Source organism: Bombina bombina, chromosome 5 (assembly GCF_027579735.1).
Source record: "Bombina bombina isolate aBomBom1 chromosome 5, aBomBom1.pri, whole genome shotgun sequence".
Lineage (NCBI taxonomy): Eukaryota > Metazoa > Chordata > Amphibia > Anura > Bombinatoridae > Bombina > Bombina bombina.
In genome coordinates this window covers 1005323298-1005348983 of record NC_069503.1, presented here as the reverse complement: position 1 = coordinate 1005348983, position 25686 = coordinate 1005323298, and the positions used below count along the sequence as shown (strand labels likewise).

Genomic DNA, 25686 nt, shown 5'->3' with positions numbered 1-25686 from the left:
CTTTCTATGCTGGTCTGGTCAGATAGATATAGATAGCTATCCTTGCCCACAATGTCTAGTTTGTATCCTTTAATGTTTGGGGAGAATTTGTCTTTTTTTAGTCAATCTACTTTATATTGATTGCTTTGCTGGTTTAGATAGATACCAATCACCTTTTCTCTGCAGCAAAAAAAAAAATCACAATTGTGTGATATGATCTGGTGTTTCAATCTTGCTGTTATGCTGTAAATCTAACTTAAACAGCATTGCATTGCCATGAGGGAGTCTTATGCTGATTTTTTATTTTATTTTAAGCAAAAATGTAAAGCTTTAGGTTTTTTTTTATATCTTTTTCACTGATGTAATGTTCTCCCACAATATGACCATTATCTTCATACAATCTTTACTGTATGTGTTGATGTGTTCAGCTTCCCACTTTGCCTCCTGGATTTTCAGGACCACTGGTGAAAACAGCAAGTCTATCAATAATATATCCCTTCATTAACTCGAAAGTATGTCTCAACATTAATGGGATACTAAACCCAAATGTATTCTTTAATGGTTTAGATACAGCAGCAATTTTAAGCAACCTTCTAATTTACTCCTATTAATTTTTCTTTGCTCTCTTGCTAGTTTTATTTGAAAAAGCAGGAATTCATAGCTTAGGAGCCAGCCAATTTTTGGTTTAGCACCTGGGTACCACTTGCTAAATGGTGGCTAAATGTTGTTGGGGAACCAGTATCAGCTGCAGAGTAAACCAAGGCCTGCTGGCCAGACAGCATGGGCTACATGGTGATGAAGGCCTGTAAGGCACGAAGCAGAGGCTGTGTTGCATACCAAGGCTTGGCAGTAATCGTGAGGCATCACAGAATCGAATCGTTGACAGGATAATCGTAAACAAATCGAATTGTGAGACCAGTGAAGAGGCGCACCCCTTATATATATATATAGAGAGAGAGAGCGCAGCAGAGTGTGTGTGCACTCCCACTAATACCAGGGTGCTCTTGTAGAAAAGTAGATGAAGTAAAAATAACCTCTCACTTGTCTTTGGATAGCAAAATCATCAAAAAATCTTTATTGCCATGCTGTGACGTTTTGGGACCAAACACAGTCCCTTCCTCTGACAATGTTAAAGTGAAAAAAAGCAGCCTTAAATAGGTCCCAAACACCCTCCCCACTTGATGAAAGGCCAATCAATGTCCCATTCAGTACACACACCCAAGAAACCAGACTAATCAGAAGCAGAACTAATCGTGTCATGGTAAATAACAAACTAAGGTGTAAGTTAAGACACAAATAAAGAAAATTTAAAATCATCATCAGGGTCCATATCCATACCCACACGGCAGAGAACATCACTGGTCTAGCCACATGTAAAATGATGTCTTATTTCCGAAGAAAGACAGATACAACGAAACACCGTGAGCCAATCACAGTCAATGCACAGCTCTCCAATAATTATCCAGCCAGGGCATGATGTCACCGTGTCACCGCCCCACATAACCACAAACGTACTAAGACGCCCTGTATCCAAAAGAATGTGGTAATATGAAAATTGAGACATATCCGTCCTAGCTCACTCACTGAAAGATAATAGCAGGCTAACATGTACACCACTAAACCGCGATCAACCCCATACCCCCCAAAAATGCCCACAACCACGATACAAGCCACCCCCATAAAGACCAGTGAGTGCTTATTTTTATACACACATACATTGCAGAAAATGGCAACTATTCAAAATAACAAAAAAGATGCCAGTGTTTCAGATCTTGAGTAATACAAAAAAAAAAGTTCATATTAATTTATATATATATATATAATATATATATATATATATATATATATATATATATATATTATATATATATAATATATATATGTATACACACACACATATACCACAAACACACACAGAGAAGCGCACTCTCAGGAACAAACAACCAGCTCAATAACTATTCTATGGTGATTTACACCTGGGTGCAGCTTCTTTTTAGCCTAGTAATACTTTTCACAGAGTAGAACTTTCCTGTAGTATATCAGTCTGATCCCACCTATTAACCCTTTCAACTACCGGGACTTCCAGACAAAAACTTGCCCAAAATACCAGAGCATTTTTAGCATTTTTGCTATCACTACATTTAAACATGTTATTTACCTATCAAATCTATATATCTTTTTTAAGTAGACAGCCCAAGGAATTGATATAGGACCATTTTGGTATATTTCATGCCACCATTTCACCGCCAAATGTCCATGACATAAAATTTTTTACTTTTTTCCACAAACTTTGGATTTCCAACAGAATTTATTTACATACTGCTTGTGCAAATCATGGCACAAAATGTTGTACAAGTTTCTCTTGGATCCCCTTTGTTCAGAATTAGCAGACATATATGCTTTGTCATTGCTTTTTGTTAATAAGAATGTCTCTAATTGCAGCTGCGCACCACACTTCTATTATTCCCGGCAGTGAAGGGGTTAATCAGGTAGCCTTTAAAGGTTAATGTTAGCTTTAGTGTAGATATTTGCCTCCTACTTGGCACTCCCAAGCCTCTGATCCCTAACTGATCCCTCCCAAACAGCTATCTTCCCTCCCCCACCGGTAACCACCATCTTAGGTGCTGGCAGACAGTCTGCCAGTATTAAAAAATAAGACTTTTTTTTTTTAATAAAATGTTTTTTTTTTTAAATATATTTCTCAAGTGTAGGATCCCTCCTTACCCCCCAACCTTCCTGATCCCCCCCAAACAGCTCTCTAAACCTCCCCCTCTAACTGTTAGGCACCATCTTAGGTACTGGCAGCTATTTTCTGAAGCTTAGTTTCCCCCCTCCACCCCAGGATCTTTAGTTTAGGGCCCCCACATTCCCAGATCCCCTTTTGTAGTGTAGCTGTCCCATCCCTCCCTGTCCCTTTATTTTTTTTTTTTTCCATAGCGTAGGGACCTCCCACTCCCTCCCGCTTCCCCCCCAGACCTCCTGCCGCGGTGCCAACAGAAGATTGCTACAGACGGTGACACACAGTGTCACCGTCTGTAAAGATCAGGCATCTGCCCTCATATGGAGGCAGAGCACTGATCGTGCTCTGGGCCCCATATGCGGCAGATGCCTTAACAGCCAAGAGTGCTGGAGCACTCCTGAAGCGACAACGTATAAATATGTGGTGTGGTACGATAGCCAAAGTACTGCACAACGTATATATATTATATAATATATATATATATATACATTGGATTGGATTAAGGAGTTAAGGTCAGTCCAGCGCCAAAATACCAGGCAATTCCTCTACTGAACAAGGAACACCCACAATCCCTGACAAAGAGGCGGCCTTATTAGTTCTAGTTACGCCTCTGAGGGACACATTTATCAAACATTTAAGAGCATTGGCTAATCATGTTATTTTCTTTGCATGAAAATAAAATGGTTAGTAAAAGAGGTTTAAATTTAAGTTGAAACTAACAGGAAAGTGCCTGATTGTATGCATCTGGGTCTTGTAGTGTTTATCAGAAGAACGCTGCTGTTGTAGGCCTCATCTAATGTTATCCCTTCCTACTTCATAAATTTACTTCCAAATCTATGAGATTTCAGTTAATTCTTTCAAACTGATTGTAGACCTGTGTGGGATCTTGGGAAAAATACTTTAAGCAGAAAATAGTCCTAAGAGAATGTCAGATGGCACCTAAACTTTTGCCTGCCTTGGGCTAATTGGCAAATTAATTAACACTATGCACTGAACAGCTTCCTTGATCAGGAAAGAGATTTAACATTCAGGACTTTACTTGGCAGATTTCAAAGCTATTTTTTAAAAAATTGCATGGTTTGGTTAGAAGATTAGTTTTGTGTCATTTCCACAAAACTGCTAAAGTGGGGTTCCATGTGAATAATGAGGCTACAATGCACTACTGTATGTATATATGGGCAAGAACCAATCAGTGTTTCTGCTGTACTGCTCTGGAGACATGCAGTGGGTCAAACAGCTTTTTCAGCCTTCAAAAGTTGGTAGCAACAGAAATTTGGTGTTCAGGACATAAATTGCTCCATTTTTGTTTCCCCTGCAATGTCTCATTTAAAAGATTAAAAGAAAATATTAATATATATATAAATTAAAGACTAACAGCACCAACATCGCTCTGTTATTGCAAATCTTCAGAGTGATGGTGCAGATAGGAGCAAAATCAATGTGGCTACCGTAAGATCAAGCCCCCGTTCTGGATATGTATATGTATTTATTTACTATTTTTTCTATCTATTTGGGATAATCATGGACACTGAATATTTTCATGGACACACGACTGATTTAAATGGATTCCTTGGATTAAAGGGACTGTTATATCTCGGATTACAAAATCAGTACTACAACCAACTGCCCCCCTTTTTTTCACTATCTTTCTCTATTTTTTCCAGTGACCGGTCACTTAAACAGCATAGACACCTTGCTAATCAATTTAATTATTAATTTTGATTAATTTATTTATTATTTAGTTTCATTTTTTTTGAGGTTGTTATTTGATTTATTTACTTATATTGCAGTTATTTCTCTGGAGTTCTCATATGAATTTATTTGGAGTTATCAGGAATACATTCTTGTTCGATCTCTCTCTGTGGTTTTGTTCAGGAGGTGCTCATCAGTCTGGAGTTCTAAATTTTCTGATATTACCAGTGCAGATAAAGATAGACTTTGGAAGTTACCTTTAACAAGTGATTTTTGCTCTCTTTGGAGTTATTTATATATACACACACATACATACTGTACATACATAGAGAGAGGGAGAGAGAGATTATGAGCTTGTTAATGGTACACTAAAGTCAAAGTTTAAATGGTCATAACTTAGAGCATGCAATTTTATACACCTTTCCAATTTACTTCTATTATCAAATGTGTTTTGTTCTCTTGGACTCCTTTGTTGAAAACCAGTCGTTGGTAGGCTCAGGAGAAGAAATACAGAACTGGGTGCTATCTGCTGATTGCTACCTGCACACCAAATGCCTCTTGTCTCTGGCTCACTAGATGTGTTCAGCTAGCTCCGAGTAGTGCACTGCTGCTGCAGATGCTATTCTTCCAAAAATGATACCAAGAGAAAAGAAACAGATTATAATAATTGATGCTATATGAAAAGTAGTTAAAAGTTACATGTTCTACCTGATTGATAACTTATTACCTTTCTGTGTGCCATGCTTCAGAGTGAGCTATGCACTAATGACTGAATACTGAGGAGATTAAGGCTGATAGTCATATGTACACTGACACAGACTTCATCTAGCAATAGATTTCTTGTCATGTGTGATAGGAGCAGTTAAACCGCCCCCCCCCCCTCCACCTCACAGGACATGAAGTTCAGTTCTGCCATAGGCTATCTGCACTAGGAACAGGTGTCTCTGCTTTCAATTACGGAGGGCTAACATGCCAGTGTGAGGCCTGGATTAGTTCACCTTCTCACAGGGAATTTGCCTCGGTTGGGAATGGATTTATTATGGCTTCACACATGGAACGGAGCTCATGTCAGCTGAGGGCAGTGACACATCATATGATTCAAATTAACCTGCTGTGGACTGTTCCGCAGGGCTCAGGAATTGTGTATTAAAATGAACGACATTTTTAAAACAGTTAGATGTAACCAGGATCCCTTAAGTGCAATGGTTCCAATTTGTTCCAACTAATCTATCACCTGCTGGATATATTATTCTAAAGGGTTTCTGGTAGCTTTGAGCGTCTCCAGCCATTTATATAATGCTAAGCGAGCTAATGGCTGTAACTGTACCTTTTAAAGGAAAGCAAAATATTTTCATGGCAGAATGAAATTCAGTGTGGTATATATTCTTTGACAAACCGCTATGAGGTAACTAATGAAAAAGAATATACTCCTGGAAAAACAGAATTTATGTTTACCTGATAAATTTCTTTCTCCAACGGTGTGTCCGGTCCACGGCGTCATCCTTACTTGTGGATATTCTCCTCCCCAACAGGAAATGGCAAAGAGCCCAGCAAAGCTGGTCACATGATCCCTCCTAGGCCTCCGCCTACCCCAGTCATTCGACCGACGTTAAGGAGGAATAATAGCATAGGAGAAACCATATGGTACCGTGGTGACTGTAGTTAAAGAAAATAAATTATCAGACCTGATTAAAAAAACCAGGGCGGGCCGTGGACCGGACACACCGTTGGAGAAAGAAATTTATCAGGTAAACATAAATTCTGTTTTCTCCAACATAGGTGTGTCCGGTCCACGGCGTCATCCTTACTTGTGGGAACCAATACCAAAGCTTTAGGACAAACAACCGGATGAAGGGGGGGAGCAAATCAGGCTCACCTAAATGGAAGGCACCACGGCCTTGCAAAACCTTTCTCCCAAAAATAGCCTCAGAAGAAGCAAAAGTATCAAACTTGTAAAAATTTGGTAAAAGTGTGCAGTGAAGACCAAGTCGCTGCCCTACATATCTGATCAACAGAAGCCTCGTTCTTGAAGGCCCATGTGGAAGCCACAGCCCTAGTGGAATGAGCCGTGATTCTTTCGGGAGGCTGCCGTCCGGGCAGTCTCGTAAGCCAATCTGATGATGCTTTTAATCCAAAAAGAGAGAGAGGTAGAAGTTGCTTTTTGACCTCTCCTTTTACCTGAATAAACAACAAACAGGGAAGATGTTTGTCTAAAATCCTTGTAGCATCTAAATAGAATTTTTAGAGCGCGAACAACATCCCAATTGTGCAACAAGCGTTCCTTCTTTGAAACTGGTTTCGGACACAGAGAAGGTACGATAATCTCCTGGTTAATGTTTTTGTTAGAAACAACTTTTGGAAGAAAACCAGGTTTAGTACGTAAACCACCTTATCTGCATGAAACACCAGATAAGGAGGAGAACACTGCAGAGCAGATAATCTGAAACTCTTCTAGCAGAAGAAATTGCAACTAAAAACAAAACTTTCCAAGATAATAACTTAATATCAACGGAATGTAAGGGTTCAAACGGAACCCCCTGAAGAACTGAAAGAACTAAATTGAGACTCCAAGGAGGAGTCAAAGGTTTGTAAACAGGCTTGATTCTCACCAGAGCCTGAACAAAGCTTGAACATCTGGCACAGCTGCCAGTTTTTTGTGAAGTAACACCGACACAGGCAGAAATCTGTCCCTTCAGGGAACTTGCCGATAATCCTATTTTCCAATCCTTCTTGAAGGAAGGATAGAATCCTAGGAATCTTAACCTTGTCCCAAGGAATCCTTTAGATTCACACAACAGATATATTTTTTCCAAATTTTGTGGTAAATCTTTTCTAGTTACAGGCTTTCTGGCCTGAACAAGAGTATCGATAACAGAATCTGAGAAACCTCGCTTCGATAAAATCAAGCGTTCAATCTCCAAGCAGACAGCTGGAGTGAAACCAGATTCGGGATGTTCGAACGGACCCTGAACAAGAAGGTCTCGTCTCAAAGGTAGCTTCCAAGGTGGAGCGATGACATATTCACCAGATCTGCATACCAAGTCCTGCGTGGCCACGCCAGGAGCTATCAAGATCACGACGCCCTCTCCTGATTGATCCTGGCTACCAGCCTGGGGATGAGAGGAACGGCGGGAACACATACCTTGGGCTGGTCCGTTTTTTACGAAAGGGACGAAAATTAGGTCTATTTTTTGCCTTGAAAGGCCGATCCTGAGGAAGGGCATGGCCCTTACCCCCAGTGATTTCAGAGATAATCTCTTTCAAGTCAGGACCAAACAGCGTTTTCCCCTTGAAAGGAATGTTTAGTAGCTTGTTCTTGGAAGACGCATCAGGCCGACCAAGATTTCAACCAAAAGCGCTCTGCGCGCCACAAATAGCAAACCCAGAATTCTTAGCCGCTAACTTAGCTAATTGCAAAGAGGCGTCTAGAGTGAAAGAATTAGCCAATTTGAGAGCATTGACTCTGTCCATAATTCCTCATAAGGGAGGAGAGTCACTATCGAGCACCCTTAATCAGTTCATCAAACCAGAAATATGCGGCTGTAGTGACAGGGACAATGCATGAAATGGGTTGTAGAAGGTAACCCTGCTGAACAAACATCTTTTTAAGCAAACCCTTCTAATTTTTTATCCATAGGATCTTTGAAAGCACAACTATCCTCTATGGGAATAGTGGTGCGTTTGTTTAAGTAGAAACCGCTCCCTCGACCTTGGGGACTGACTGCCATAAGTCCTTTCTGGGGTCGACCATAGGAAACAATTTTTTAAATATGGGGGGAGGGACGAAAGGAATACCGGGCCTTTCCCATTCTTTATTAACAATGTGCCGCCACCCGCTTGGGTATAGGAAAAGCTTCTGGGAGCCCCTGGCACCTCTAGGAACTTGTCCATTTTACATAGTTTCTCTGGGATGACAAATTTTCACAATCCATCCAGAGTGGATAATACCTCCTTAAGCAAAATGCGGAGATGTTCCAATTTAAATTTAAATGTAATCACATCAGATTCAGCCTGCTGAGAAATGTTCCCTAAATCAGTAATTTCTCCCTCAGACAAAACCTCCCTGGCCCCCTCAGATTGGGTTAGGGGCCCTTCAGAGATATTAATATCAGCGTCGTCATCGCTCACTCAGTAACTAAAACAGAGCATCCACGCTTACGCTGACAAGGGTTCATTTTGGCTAAAATGTTTTTGACAGAATTATCCATTACAGCCGTTAATTGTTGCATAGTAAGGAGTATTGGCGCGCTAGATGTACTAGGGGCCTCCTGAGTGGGCAAGACTCGTGTAGACGAAGGAGGGAATGATGCAGTACCATGCTTACTCCCCTCACTTGAGGAATCATCTTGGGCATCATTGTCATTATCACATAAATCACATTTATTTAAATGAATAGGAATTCTGGCTTCCCCACATTCAGAACACCAGTCTATCTGGTAGTTCAGACATGTTAAACAGGCATAAACTTGATAAGAAAGTACAAAAAACGTTTTGAAATAAAACCGTTACTGTCACTTTAAATTTTAAACTGAGCACACTTTATTACTGCAATTGCGAAAAAACATGAAGGAATTGTTCAAAATTCACCAAACTTTCACCACAGTGTCTTAAAGCCTTGAAAATATTGCACACCAATTTTGGAAGCTTTAACCCTTAAAATAACGGAACCGGAGCCGTTTTTAAGCTTATAACCCCCTTTACAGTCCCTGGTATCTGCTTTGCTGAGACCCAACCAAACCCAAGGGGAATACGATACCAAAATGATGCCTTCAGAATCTTTTATAAGTATCATAGCTCCTCTCACATGCGACTGCATGCCATGCCTCTCAAAAACAAGTGCGCAACACCGGCGCGAAAATGAGACTCTGCCTATGCTTTGGGAAAGCCCCTAAAGAATAAGGTGTCTAAAACAGTGCCTGCCGACATATTATATCAAAATACCCAGAATAAATGATTCCTCAAGGCTAAATAAGGTTATATCAATCGATTTAGCCCAAAAAATGTCTACAGTCTAAATAAGCCCTTGTGAAGCCCTTATTTACAATCGTAATAAACATGGCTTACCGGATCCCATAGGAAAAATGACAGCTTTCCAGCATTACATCGTCTTGTTAGAATGTGTCATACCTCAAGCAGCAAGGACTGCAAACTGTTCCCCAACTGAAGTTAATGCCTCTCAACAGTCCTGTGTGGAACAGCCATGGATTTTAGTTACGGTTGCTAAAATCATTTTCCTCATACAAACAGAATTCTTCATCTCTTTTCTGTTTCTTGAGTAAATAGTACGTACCAGCACTATTTGAAAATAACAAACTCTTGATTGAATAATGAAAAACTACAGTTAAACACTAAAAAACTCTAAGCCATCTCCGTGGAGATGTTGCCTGTACAACGGCAAAGAGAATGACTGGGGTAGGCGGAGCCTAGGAGGGATCATGTGACCAGCTTTGCTGGGCTCTTTGCCATTTCCTGTTGGGAGGAGAATATCCCACAAGTAAGGATGACGCCGTGGACCGGACACACCTATGTTGGAGAAACCAGGTTTATTGCAATTTGTTCCACACTTGGCATAATATTTCAATACTTTATACTAACATACATTTATTAGGCTGAGGTACGCCACACTTAACTCCTATGAATGAAACCAAGCAATATAAATGTGTTTGAAAGTTTATATTTCGTCAGACCTTAACTTAGATGTGTTCAGTAAAATACATTTGGAGCTTTTAATTATACATTTTTAGTAAAAGGACAAACATAATCTGTAAATGTGAATATTGACAATTCATAGCAATAAAGTTTTAAGTTGCTAATACATTTAAAGGAAGATGCAGAAGACCATATATAAATTATCCATTGAGCAGACACCTTCATATAAACCAGGATTTACACCAATATATTTCCCAAACATTTTTATTGAAAGCAACATCAAAATTGGTTTTGGGAAAGAAAGGTCAAAAATAAATGTGCATTTGTAATTAGAAATTTAATTGATTTGCATATACTTACAATAGCAAAGGTAATTCTAGTAACGTTTATTTCAGCGATACATGCACATATGCTACAAGTGATTAGAGCATCAGGATTTACAAACATTTTACTCCTGCTTACAAAGGTGGTGTGCATTGCATCAGTGAAAACTTCATTTGTGCCATACAAGCCACTACTGACTCTTTGAGAAGGTGTGGTATTTGAATGCTGGTGCACAGAGCACTCACAGCATATATGCATATGCTGCTGAAAACCAGTAATAACATTTACTAGAAGCATTTTTACTAATGGGAGTATAATGCAAAAATGTTTCTATTTAAAACTAATTGACTTTTCTATTCCTTTAAGGACATATATAGGGTAGTCATTGTCGGAAATGCCACGTATATTAAGCAGGAAGTGAGAATATATGGGGCCCCTATTAGACATTACTAATATAATCACATGTAAGAAGAAAATCATATTAATCTACTCATTTTATTGTTATGTCTGCTGACTGCACCTTATAAACGTTATTCTCAATGACTTCTTGTAACAGAACATATTGCAGTAAGCCAAGAGGTTTGCGGACACGTTCTCAAGGAGCCTCTAGTAAGCGTAAACAAGGGTGATTTTCAGCATTTACTGCATATAACCTCAGTGCCATCTTTTTATAGAAACCTTATTGACAATGGGACATTATCTCATAGTACTTGCAGTCATTTATTTCTGACCTATCACTGATGCAAACATGACACTGCAGAGTCCTCTCCCAGAAACACAAATTAATGAACTACAGACCACAGTTAGGTCAGACAGGTGTCCAGAGGCTACAGGCAAATACACTCAGACAATATGTGATGAGCTTATGTAACAGAAGAAAGTGCGAGATACAAAAAGCTGAGGGCTAACAGATGGGAAGTAGAAATCTTCCCTAACTCTATTCTCACTGAGGCACAGTTTTACATCTAATTATTACAGCCCTGTGTGTAGAGTTGACTAATAACCCAGTATAAGGAACTAAGAGACTTCTGCAGCACCTTAAAGGGACATTAAACACTAGATTTTTCTTTGCATAGATGTTTCGTAGAGGATCCATTTAAATAGCCCATCTGGGAGTGTTTTTGTAAAAATGTTTAGTTTTGCTTATTTTTTTAATAATATTGTGCTGATTTTCAGACTCCTAACCAAACACCAAAGTTTTAGATATATACTGATGTCTACAGATTCCTGCGGCTCCTGTTTGTATAATCTTTCTTTCATATGCAGGGAAGGGGGGGTGTCTGCTGTTCCTGATTTCCCAGCCCCTTTCACTGGGTAACCCAGCCTAACCTCATCAACAGTGCTAAACTGAGAACTTCTAAGTATGTTTTTAAAAAGTTTTATTCTAGATTTTTTACATCAGCATCTGTGCATATTCTTCTTTATAGTAGTGTCTATTACATGCGGTTTTATGGAAATTGGAGTATACTGTCCCTTTAATATAAGCCTGTGGAGATACCTGTGTGAGAACGTGTCTGTAGCAGTAGCTGCCTCACTATGATATCTCTACAACCTTGTCTGTCTATAACCCTGTAGGTTAAACACTGCACAAAGCAAGAATATTTTTCTTATAAATAAAGGGGCATGAAAACCAAACTGTTTCTTTCACGATTCAGGTGGAGCATTCAATTCTGAATAACTTTTCTTTTACTTCCATTCTGAAATCTGCTTTATTTCTCTTGGTATCCCTTGCTGAAGAAGCGGGCAATGCACTAACTGGAGCTAGCTGAACACATTTGTTGAGCCAATGACAAGAGTTGTGTGCAGCCACTAATCAGCAGCTTGCTCCCAGTAGTGTATTGCTGCTCCTGAAACTACCAAAGTAAGCTGTCCAACAAAGGCTATAAAGAGAATTTAATAACAGAAGTAAATTTGAAAACGGTTTAAAACTGGATGCTTTATCTAAATCATGAAAGTTTAATTTACTGTCCCTTTAACTTTTTGCTGATAAAAGAACACACATCTAAAGAACACTAGAAACCGGCATTTGTATTTTATTTTCTATCTGAAATACACAAAATATAACAGGCAAGACACATTGACTTTGCTAAACCTTAAAAAGGTCTAAAAAATTGTCTATAATATATATATATATAAGGTTATAAATTAAGCCGGCAGAAACTTTCATTTGTTTAAAAGGTCCAAGTTTATTTGACAAATATTAAAAGGAAAAAAGTTATAACAATCAGCTTAGGCGGCAGTTCAGTCGTAGGATACACAGAGTTTCCGGATGTAAGTTTTTACCCTTACCCTGGGGAGAGCATAGCGGTCATCCCATGCAAATACTCAGGTGCTAACCTTTGAAAGCCCCTAACTCCCGTTAGTAAATTTGACCACTTGAGAACAGAGCACAGGCTCACTGGGGATTTTCCACTTTTTGCTCACATTAGCTATATATATAGATATGAAAGAGCAGCAGTTAAACATAAACTTATTGTTCCACAAAAAAAAGCACTGCAATAATGTTTGGAGCATTCTCTTTTAGAGGCAACAGAGAACATCTGTGTATCATTTCCCTTTAAGGGACATTAACTCATATTTTATTTGCTACTTTGCTCTTACAAATTTTACAGTTATATGACAGATTCCTGTCCTGAAAAAAATGCTATTTTCAGACTTGCAGGGGCATATAATGATCTTCAAAAAGCTTTTCCAAATCTAAGCCTGTCAGACACTGTATTGCCCCCCAGTGCACTCTATATGCCCCTCAACTTCAACAAACTGAATAAAAAGTGCACATCTATGAGTTAAAGGGACAGTCTAGGCCAAAATGAACTTTCATGATTCAGATAGAGCATGTAATTTTAAAACAATTTTCCAATTTACTTTTATCACCATTTTGCTTTGTTCTCTTGGTATTCTTAGTTGAAAGCTTAACCTAGGAGGTTCATATGCTAATTTCTTAGACCTTGAAGCCCACCTCTTTCAGATTGCATTTTAACAGTTTTTCACCACTAGAGGGTGTTAGTTCACGTATTTCATATAGATAACACTGTGCTCGTGCACAAGAAGTTATCTGGGAGCAGACACTGATTGGCTAGACTGCAAGTCTGTCAAAAGAACTGAAAAAAAGGGGCAGTTTGCAGAGGCTTAGATACAAGATAATCACAGAGGTTAAAAGTATATTATTATAACTGTGTTGGTTATGCAAAACTGGGGAATGGGTAATAAAGGGATTATCTATCTTTTAAAACAATAAAAATTCTGGTGTAGACTGTCCCTTTAAGGAGGGATGGTTATATAATCTGACCTTATGTCAGCAATATTTATCTTCAAATGTCTGCTAAAGAAGATGGGGGGTTCCAGTAATCCCTGATTTCTAACGCCAGGAACCTCGTTGTACCATGTTGCGTGGTTATAAACTTGCGAACACCAAAACAATGGCTCATAGCTATTAAAACGGTTGTTTATACATTTCTTTTTCTATTATCAGCATTTCTAAAAAGCACTCTCTGACATCTCAAAAAAATAAATACAAATCTCATGTAGATCCTTATATAAAACAAAAATTTTTGAATTCTTTAATCTATAAAACAAACTCACTTTCTTCGATACATCCATAAATGTATTTGAAATCAGTTCATGGATCACACGACAATAATGCTGTCTACTATGGAGAGAATATTTAGTGTAAAAAGAGACTGAGCATTTTTGGTAAAGAAATAGCCCCTAGGTGGTACTGCTGCTTCAGATTAAAGAGCCCTTGTTACAGCTCGGTCGCTAAATACCTAAAATATTAAACTTTGCATCTGTTGCAACTTTCCTGCTTAAAGGAAACAATTTGCATACCATGAAGATTGTTTCTATGTTTCGTAGCCACTGATATTTTCATGGAAAAAAAATTACAGTTAAATACAATAAATACGTTCAATTATGTTGCAGGAGATTGGGAACAGTTTCTTGTAGCACATAATGAGATTTTGCACATGATCATATTCCATGTAGGGCGTAAAATGTAGGAAATTTCTCTAGTGACTAAAGAAAAAAAATACAGGTACAATGTAATCCACTCAGGCATTCTTATTTAATTAGAAGGTTTCAAGCATAACTACTTATTTTTTGATCTTTTTGAGTTAACACACAGTGACAATTCATTAACCCTACTGAAAAAATGCCTTTCTTCATATTACTACAGATGGCTGATAGTAGTTTGTCAATCTTTTGATTCAAACACATTTATTAAAAAATATTAAGTTTAAAATCTAGAAATATTTTATAGAAAAGCCTTTCTGCATACAAATAATTTGTTTAACCTCATTGTAAATGTATGTGTGTGTGTGTGTGTAATTAACACATCTTAAAAGTCTACATTTCAATGTGATTACCAAACCTTGTTTAATCAGGCAGAAACATTGACTAATTAAGATGAGTTAATAGAGGATTTTTTTTTAAAAAAGAGTGTGTGTGTGTCTTTGCTTGATATTTGGACACTCACTTAAATAAACATTTAGCACCTGGGCAATAAAGAATACAAAGCAGTGAGTGCATGGAATTGTGCATTATATATATATATATATATATATATATATATATATATACATAGGCAGCAATACTAACACTCTCTGGATCTGCAAATATTGTTTAATAAAGTTGTGAGAACAGCACCCAGCTTACAGCTTCAGTGCACTTGGAAACAAGGTAGCTGCTACTTCCCTCTCATAAATCCAAGAGAAAATCCAAAGCATAGCTTTTCACTAAAAATTCTTAAACTTTTTTTTATTAAAGGGCCATGATACCCAATTGTTGAGGCACTTGAAAGTGGTGCATCATAGCTGTAAAAAGCTAACTAGAAAATATCACCTGAACTTCTCTATGTAAAAAATATATTTTACCTCAACATGTCCTCAGTAGCCACACCCCATTGTAAAGGACTTTAAGCAGCAAATCAGTATGCCTGTCCAGGGACATGCAAGGTAGCGAGCCTCATGCACACTCATGTAATTTCCCTATTCAGTTTAAGGAAGTATACTATGAAATCTCATGAGAGTTAAGTGAAATCTCATGAGATCACAGTAAAAGAGTTCATAACCTCAGCACTAATGATGCTGAATTGCTGTTAATTTCTTCCTTGCTTTTTTTTTTTACCTGCAGCTAGACAGCAGCTGAAGTATAACTTTTTATACAGCACTTACTCTGCTGAGCTGAGGAAGTTGTGAGATAAAATATCTTGCTTTTTTACATAGAGATGTTCAGGTGATATTTCCTGTCAGTTTTTTAAAGTTATACTGCATCACTTTCAAGTGATTTAGCATATGTGTATTATGTCCCTTTAAGTATGACTAAGGGCAAGTTAGGCTGAAATGTCACTTTGTTTGTTTGGTACCTGGATGTTCTAATAAACGTTAGGCATTTTTACTATGAGAAGTGGCGCTGTGGATTTTCTTTTTGGTTTAATAAAGTTATGGGATATCAGAGACAGCGCTCCTTCCTCACATAACTTGGCTGAATTTTACCAAAATGAATAACTGTGCAGAATAACAATTAAGAAAATTATCTTAAAATTCAATTTCCAGAGTTTTGCACGTCTAACAATAAGATAACTAATGTACGATTATTGTCCATGCTTCACATAAATTAAGTAAACAATTCTGTGTAACGTTAAAAAGTTCAGTTAAATATTATTTGTAGTGTTACTCTGTGCTTCTGTTTTAATGCAACAGCAATATAAAATTATTCAACCCTATTACATTACTCCCAGCTGTCCCATATTTAGTGGGTCAATGACAAATTGGTACATAGTCCCACAAGGCCTCTCTCCTAATAATGCCCAAGGTTCTCTCCATTATATCTGGAGCTCCCTAAAGCCAAAACCATGCCTGGACTTATTAAGTCCCCCACCCACGACCAAATGCCCTTCTGTATTTACATTTTAAGACATACCAAAAAAAAGGTAGGGTAAAGCTTAACAAAAACGATTGAGACATAAATGTCCCCTGTTCAGTACTGAACAACCTGTTAAAAAATAATAATAATTCTTATCAAACCAATACTAATGTCATATAAGCTTTTAGAATTTAGAATCTATATAACATTTTCACATCCCTACCTTATCAAACTGAAAGAACCTAAGTAGTATAGACAATAAAACAATTAATTATGTCATTTTTAAGTTTATGCTCTTAACAATTTATTATCAGTGAAAATTCTAAGTGACGTAGTAGAGATTTGTATTTATTTTCACTAATAGATTATAAAGAGTAAACTAAAAAGTCAATATAAATATGTATAAATAAATTGTTATTTATTCCTTAAAAGACTGCCACACTGAATGAAATTGCTTCTGTGGTCCTTACACTTATATCTCCTTGATAGGTAGGCCATATTTTTATGGATTAGGAGTGTGTGTTTTTTTAACAAGAGTACACTTTTAGATGGATGAGTTATTATTTTTAAAAACAAGTCTATATATATATATATTTTACTTCATTATAAATGATCTATTAGTTAAATAAATTGCAGCTTCTATTTTACCTTGTCCACGCCCTATGAAATGCACCATACACTTGATCTGCATACAGCTGTATGCAGACAATGGCACAAGAGCAACAGTTTTAAAATTATTTAACATTTTACATTAAAAAAAAACAGGATTTCATTAATTACAAATTGTCTCTGTTCATTTGACATTACCTTCTGCCGTCCATGACCTTTTAAATCAAGGACAAATGTCTGAGATCCTTGCTGTTAGTTAAATACATCTACAAATTAAAGGGACAGTTTACCCTAAATATTTCTCCCCTTGTTTTGTTCCTAATGATCCATGTTACCTGCTGTAGAGTATACAATTGTTTACAAATAGTCCTTTACTATTATTTTGGCCTTTGAAATCACTGATTTTGCCTGTGGTTCCTTACCAATACTGAAGGTTTCTATACTTAGAGACTATAGAAAATATATGTAAATATAGCTAGCAGAAGAAATTACGCTCCCAGTGAAGGGAATATGAGAGATAAGTAATAAAATGTTAATTCCCAATTATTCTCTCTAAGTACTGGGCTTTGATATACAGACAGATAAGATAAGGAAGTATTTGTGTGTATAGAAAGTGATAAAATAAGGAGATCTGATTTCCCTTGAAGCTCAACCCATTGCGACGGATTGTGGTGTCAAACAACAAAACCAGCTATTTCATATACACAAATATACAAAAATACACCAAAAGGAACAATTTCTTATGCATTTTATACTCTGCTGCTTCTATAACAAGTCATTGGAAACAGAAAAGCAATGTTCCAGTATACTGTCCCTTTAACAAACATAAGGGCTACCTGTGTCTTCAACTCCTCTATGTAATAAATACCAAAGAAAAATAAAGATTATTCTGGCAAAGAAAAACCTTGGCACATTCTTTTTTTACAGAACAGCTTTTTTCCCACATGTAATTAATGGATAACATACCTGGCCCATTAAGAAAATCTTTAATTTGCAATGTAATGAATGGAGGAGGAATTCCAGTTCTGGTATTTGTCTCTCCTGCTACTGTTTGTAGCCAGACCTTGGTGTAATCAAGAGCTTCTGGCAGAGTCTTCCCAGCATCTGCAATGAAAAGACAATAGAATGTATCACGCTCCTTCTTGGAATAGCATTTGCTACAGCAGAAAATAATCTCTCCACCATTTATTGTGCATTGCTGTATAATATCAGTATCTGTGCACAGAACAGTCACAAATGGAAACATTTAGCTCTGAGTATACGTTTTATAACTCCTTCTCTAAGGCACAGCATTCTATATGCACTCACTGTACAGAATGCTCATTATTTATATTATTCTAACTTTCCTGAAATGGGAAAATGGTATTGTTCTATTTTATAAATTGGTAACAGGAGACAGAGTACAAGGAAATGTCCTTCACCTTAGTGGATACACCTCACAGGCCAGCAATTTAAAGTAGATGCATAATTAACAAGTGCATAATAAAAAGACAATGGTTTAACATCTCTGAATTTCAAATAAGCAGATTTTTTACTGACACATTTATTTTTTTTCTCCCATTTTCCGGCCCCCTGTATCATGTGACAAACATCAGCCAATCACAGACTAATATACGTATACCCTGTGAGCTTGTGCACGTACTCATTAGCATCTTGTTCCCCAGAAAGTGTATAATAAAAAGACTGCGCAACATTTTATAATGGAAGCAAATTAGAAAGTGTCTTAAAACTGCTGCTCTTTCTTAATCATAAAAGTTTATTTTGACTTGAGTGTCCCTTTAAATCATAGAAACCTTACAGATATACTAACATACAGCACAGCCTATGCAACAGTTCCTCCCCAGCCTCTAACATGCATCGTTCACAGTCACAATTTAAAGGGACAGTCTACACCAGAATTTTTATTGTTTTAAAAGATAGATAATCCCTTTATTACCCATTTCCCAGTATTGCATAACTAACACAGTTATATTAATATACTTTTAACCTCTGTGATTATCTTGTATCTAAGCCTCTGCAAACTGCCCCTTTATTTCAGTTCTTTTGACAGACTTGCAGTTTAGCCAATCAGTGCCTGCTCCCAGATAACTTCACGTGCACGAGCACAGTGTTATCTATATGAAATACATGAACTAACACCCTCTAGTGGTGAAAAACTGTTCAAATGCATTCTGAAAAGAGGTGGCCTTCAAGGTCTAAAAAAATTAGCATATGAACCTCCTAGGTTAAGCTTTCAACTAAGAATACCAAGAGAACAAAGCAAAATTGGCGATAAAAGTAAATAGGAAAATTGTTTAAAATTACATGCCCTATCTGAATCATGAAAGTTTATTTTGGCCTAGACTGTCCCTTTAATGCATAAACCATGCCCCAACCTCCCCGTTACAAAAAAGAAAACATTGCAGCACTGTACAACTTCTTATATTGAAATATTTTGGGACATTTTTTTCTAGCAACACTGTTCACCCAGAGGGTTTGAAGGGATCCAGTTTGAAGCACATTGCTGTAGAGAATTACAATATAAATTGTGTGCCTGAAGGCCAAGGATAAAAAGTGACAACTGGTCTTGCCTAGTTAAACCTTAGCGTTGCAAATCAGTCCATTTATCAACTGCCGGACTTCCTAGAGCATAATAATGATGGGGAAAGATTTCTGCCACAAGCAACATTTCAGTTATGGCATTAAAGTCATTTAGATGTAGTTTTTCTATCTAATACCTTCAATAAAACCATTTTCTCATCCTCACACAGCTGTATTACAAATATGAAATTAAATGAAAAAAAGTTTGATAGTAAAAAGTACATGCTCTAATCCTTTAGAGTTTGTAATTTTATTACTGTTGACCCTATACTATTGTGTGTTTAACCCCAGCAATGGGGTAAAACACACAGTAGAGATACCAGTCAGGACTTGCGGAGCACTGCTGGTCCCAAGCAGAAAACGCAGCTGATCCAATCAGCAGTGCTAGTTTCACAGTTGTGAATTGTGCGACTCTCTCTGCTGATTGGATAAGCAGGGTTTTCTGCTCGAGAACACCAGTGCTCTGCAAGTAACGAGCTGTATTTCTAATGAGTGTTTAATGTCTTTGTGGGGGTTAAACACACATTAGTCTGCTATAATGGCCCATTAAACTGCTAAATAAAGAAACATTAAACTCAAAATTTCATTATTCTTAAAATGCTTAATTATGTGTAATTAAACAATTTTGTAATGCAATTTCATTGTTTAGTTTGACTCCTTTTTCAGAAGTTTCAATTGCATTGTTTCCAATCCCCCTTAGAGAACGGAGTTCATTCTGTAAAAAGCAGAACCCTGCACAGTGATTGGTTTATGTGTGCTGGGATTCATTTACATTTGTCCCTAATTTGTCACAGTAAAGGAAGTAAGATAAACAGCATTCAAATAGGTTAGGGGGGAGCGTATCCTGGAATTGCAAAACAATTCATATTTTTCTATCAAAAATTACTGTTTTGAAAACATTTATTTTGCAAGCAGATCTACTGCAGTGCAGTGAATAATTTCTTATGCATAAATAAAAAATAACTTTAATGTCCCTTTAACTTTAAAACATATGTTGGAAATTGTATTCAACTGTAGTTACCGTTAATAAATAATATATATTGTTAAATAGACAAAATGTTCTAATTTAAACAACATATTCACTGAAAAATGTGTATTTGCAGATAATAAAACACACAAAAAACCTATATGATCTGCTTTAATTTAAATACAGTGCATAAAACATGTAAGTAAATAGATACACATATCACAAACCTTCTAAATTGTTACACAATGCTTAATAAAAACAGGAAATCGCACAAGCATCACCTCCATATTTGTCATAGTAATATCTGTATTTGACAGTACTTCCTATATACTACAAAAAAGCCACAATGTTTATGTTGACTTCAGCAGCTTAAGTTGACTTATGTTCTACTGTACATAAAACTGCCCATTTGCCCAGCAGTTGTATAGATAAGGATTCTATTTCTTATAGTAGCAAAAAAAGAAGAAAATAAATATAATAAAGTGCTGCCTCCCTTCATAATCACTACTTTCATGTTAATTTGGTAGGTGGTGTGTACAGAATACCAAATAGAGTACTCCATAGCGTAAGACACTGATACATGAAACAGTAACTTCCAAATGATATAGCTTACAATAGAAGGTGCACCGCAGGACTTGACCTCCAGGAAATGTTATAAAGGTATATTTATTTCTATACTTTCAAGAGAAACAGTGTCTCGAGTGTCACACAGAGTTACAATTTTCTTCTTACCTATAGATTATAACCATACAAGGGTTGAACATTATTTTTCACCATATGTACAATATTAAGTGTATAGATAAGTACAAGATTTTTTGTTGCCTAACTCTTGTTTACCTCGCATCTGTTTATACTAATAAATGATATTGTTAAACTAATTTACTATGTTACTTATAACTGTGTCCCATTTGTACTTTTTTAATTGTTATTTTAGTACCCTGTGGTTTATTAAGATATTAAGGTATTATAAAATGCAGTCTTAAGAGATGTTACTCATTCCCATATTAGCATATATGGACTCTACTGGTACATGCCTTGTTAGAAATAGTTTTGGAAAGTTGATTGTTGTTTCTGTAGATTTGGTTAAGTTTAAAGAAATAAAATAAATAAATATATATATATGTTTATGTACAGTTTTCCATCCTTCACAGTATAAGTTAACGCACTACATATGCCAACATCTCATCTATCTTTAATGGAATGGAAGCTTGAAGAACACCCAACATTTGAGGTGATGCTGGAATTAATTTGAAACGTTAAAACACAAGTAAAAAAAAAAAAATGGTTTTGAAATGTATAAAACTAATGTTCTTAAACTGAAAGCAGAAAACAAATTACCTGCACCACAAATAAATGTAATAAAAAAACTCATTTTTTCTTTGCATAAATGTTTTGTAGATCTATTTATAAAGCCCATAAAGTTTTTTTTTTTAAAATGTATAGTTTTGCTTATTTTTAAAAAACATAGCTCTGATTTTCAGACTCCTAGAAAAGCCCCAATGTCAGCTACCTTCTCCAGCTTGCTCCTGTTTGTGTAAAGGGTCTTTTCATATGCAAAAGAAGGGAGGGGGGAGTGTCTTATTTCCCACTTGCAGTGGGCTTTCCAGCTACCTTTTCATCAGAGCTAAACTGAGAGCTTCTAAGTACATTTTTAAACAGTTTTATACTGGATTTTTATATCAGTATCTGTGCATATTATTCTTTATAGTAGTGTTTATTACATGCAGTTATATGAAAATGAGTGTATACTGTCCCTTTAAATAGATGGACATATTTGCCAACTGCTTTCTGTTGCTTTCTCAATTTATTTGTTTTGGGATATCAGTAAATTTGTTATTTAGATTTTCTATTCAGAGTTGACTCAAGGGGGAATTATCTGCCTTCTGGAGACAATTAATTTTGTCATTTAAATCTTTTAATATTCAGGGAAAGCTTCACTTTTTGCCCCTGAGAATTTCATTCTAGTTACTATTCTGATTTGGGTATGCAAAATTATAAACAATGTTGCAAATATTTATATTTCTCTAAATCTGGCAACTAAAGACCCGTGTGTCATAAACTCTTTAAACTTACGAGTGAATTCGCATGGACATATAAATAACCCTAATTTTACTCGAATTCTATACTCGGCACAGTTCCCACGTATTGCACTAAATTTTGTGTAAACAATACGTTTTTCTAGCACTGAACATCTGAGGACACTGTAGCTATAAATGTTTGAATATATCTAAAACGAGAGAGCAAACATTTAAAACTGCTTGAAGATTCCTCTGCCAAAAGGTCACTTAGCACATTAACTGCACTTATTTCAGGGCTCCTGCATTTACAAGCAATGACTGCTGTAATTAGGAATACAAAGTAACCGTTTCTCAACTTTTTGAGGAGGAATGAAATTCATGTAGAACATTCAGCAAACTTTAACATGAATAGAAATTGAATGTATTATGGTGTTAAAGGGACATGATACACAAATGTTGAAACACTTAAAGGGACAGTATACACTAATTTTCATATAACTACATGTAATAGACACTACTATAAAGAATAAGATGCACAGATACCGATATAAAAATCCAGTATAAAACTGTTCAAAAACTTACTAGTAGGTATACATCAGTATTCTCCTAAAACTTTGGGGCATGGTTAGGAGTCTGAAAATCAGAGCAATGTTATTTAAAAATAAGCAAAACTATACATTTAAAAAACAAACAAACACGTTTATGGGCTATATAAATAGATCATCTACAAAACATTTATGCAAAGAAAAATGAGTGAGTGTATAATGTCCCTTTAAAAGTGATGCAGCATATCTGTAAAAGGCTGACTAGAAAATGTCACCTGAACATCTCTATGTAAAAAAGAAAGACATTTTACCTCAAAATGTCCTCAGTAGCCACATCCCATGGTAAAGGGCATTTATGCAGCCAATCAGTATCCTAGTCTCAGGACTTGCAAGGGTATGCACATCTGGCATGTGCAGGCACCGTCATGTTATTTCCCTACTAAGTTTAAGGACGTTTACTATGAAGTTACACAAGATTTTAGTGGTCTCATGAGATTACAGTAAAGCAAAGCATGACCTCAGCACTGCTGATGGGCTATTTTGTTTTTCATCTTGCAGCTGCACACAGGACTTCCTATTGTGAGCTGAAGAAATTGTGAGGTAAAATATCTTAATTTATTTACATAAATATGTTCATGTGATATTTCCTTGTCAGCTTTTACAGTTATGCTGCATCACTTTTCCAGGAAGCTTGCTCCCCACCACTGTACAATTCATGCTGGGAATCCGGAGTCCAGAATTGCAGAATCACAATACTTAGAGTGAAATAGTAAACATCAAATTCCAGTATGCTATATATCTTCCAGAATACTGTGCTTCTTCCTTTAAAATGAAGCTACAAACAGGGTGATTAAAAGAAAATGGACGCTCAATTGTCAGTAAAAGTACAATCAGGACCCACAGAGAACTGCTGTTCTTGAGCGGAAACTGACGCTGATTCATTCAGCCGGGCTAGTCAAACATCTCAGATTTGTAACTAGCACTGCTCTAACAAATTAAAGCATGTCTTTTTTATTATTATGGCCAATTAAAATACCCAATGAAGCTAAAATGAACAGTGTGTAAAATACCCATGATTACAACATGTTTGTGCTTTTAAATATTTAAATAAAGTCACAGCAACTCAATCATTAAATCTCCCTTTTTACATCAACTTTTTTTTATCACTTATTTACAATCCTTGGAAATCACTTATTCTGGCTATTATTAATTGCTGGATTCCTATCGAGCTCTGTAACTATGTTACACCCTGTTTTACACTGAACATATGGCAGGACTGTATCACTGTCATATGTGAACTTGGGCATAAAAAGCCAGCTCTGGAATTTGTGGATCTTTGACCTTATCATGTGAGTCATACAAACCTCATGTGATTTAGGGGAAAATATTGAAACCAATCGACTGCAACATCAGACCTGTAAATTAAGATCAAAACTCATTCCATAGTGGGGATAATTATTATGTTAGAACATCAAATTAGAGTAAATTCCTACATACCCCATGAATGTGAGCAAATAGCTACATCAACCATGGCATGAATGTTTTTTGGACATAGTCAATAAATGACTAAGGGGACAGTAGATATAGCATGACATTTTAAACAAGTTTTAAATTTACTTCAATTTTCAAATTTGCTTTGTTCTCTCTGTATCATTTGATAGAGTAAACCTTGGTAGGCACACAGGAGCTCAGGGGCGTGCATGTGTTTTTACACTGTTTCAAATATTGCTGCCATTGAAGTACTAAAGACACATGCACACTCTAAAGCTCTGCATATATAGATTTACTCTTCAAAAGAGGATATAAAGAGAACGAAATTTGATAATAGAAGTCAATTAGAATGTTGTTTGAAATACCATTTTCTAACTGAGTTATAAAAGTTTAGTTTAGACTTTCAGTCTCTTTAAGACCCTTATTCCCTAAAAAGAACACCAATGGACAGATATAATCCAACTGCACTACAGACATTTAAAGGGACAGTCTACTTCAGGATTTTTATTGTTTAAAAAGATAGACAATACCTTCAATACCCATTCCCCAGTTTTGCATAACCAACACAGTTATATTAATACACTTTTACCTCTGTGATTACCTTGTATCTAAGCCTCCACTTATTTAAGTTCTTTTGACATACTTGCATGTTAGCCAATCATTACTTACTCATAGGTAACTCCACAGGAGTGAGCACAATGTTATATATTATTGCACACATATACTAGTGTTGTGTAGCTGTAAAAAACTGTCAAAATGCACTGAGATAAGAGGCAAGAATTGACAGATACTGGCCACTCTCCTTTACCACTTGAAGCTCCCATTATGACTCCCCTTTCATTTTAGTTCTATCCATCATAGGATGGACAAGACTTAGGCTATTTCCCCCCTACCAAATGGCCACCAATCAGCAAGCGCTACCCAAGTGCCCTAAAATGGGTTGGATCCTAAACTTTTATTCCTGCTATTTAGATAAAGATACCAAAAGAACAAAGAAAAATAATAGGGGTAAATTAGAAAGTTGCTTAAAATTGCATGCTCTATCTGAATAATGACAGAATAATGAAAGCAAAACATTGGGGATTAGTATCCCTTTAAATTGATCACTAAGTCCTTTAGAATATATAGAAGGGAAATATTGTAAATTATTCATTTAGAAGAGCAGAAAAAACCAAGAAATTGAAACAATCAGATAATGCATGTTTGTGCACAACTGACACCGCTGTGCTT

General features: G+C 36.4%; 1 protein-coding gene across 2 annotated transcripts in view; it reads right to left on the bottom strand.

Moving 5' to 3' along the window:
* VPS13B (vacuolar protein sorting 13 homolog B) overlaps positions 1-25686 on the bottom strand; it is a 1996594-nt gene that overhangs the window by 379947 nt on the left and 1590961 nt on the right. For both annotated transcript variants that reach the window (XM_053715243.1, XM_053715242.1), the window contains exon 35: positions 17822-17959. In XM_053715243.1, coding sequence (XP_053571218.1) covers positions 17822-17959 — 138 coding nt within the window. The remainder of the gene's footprint in view (positions 1-17821; positions 17960-25686) is intronic.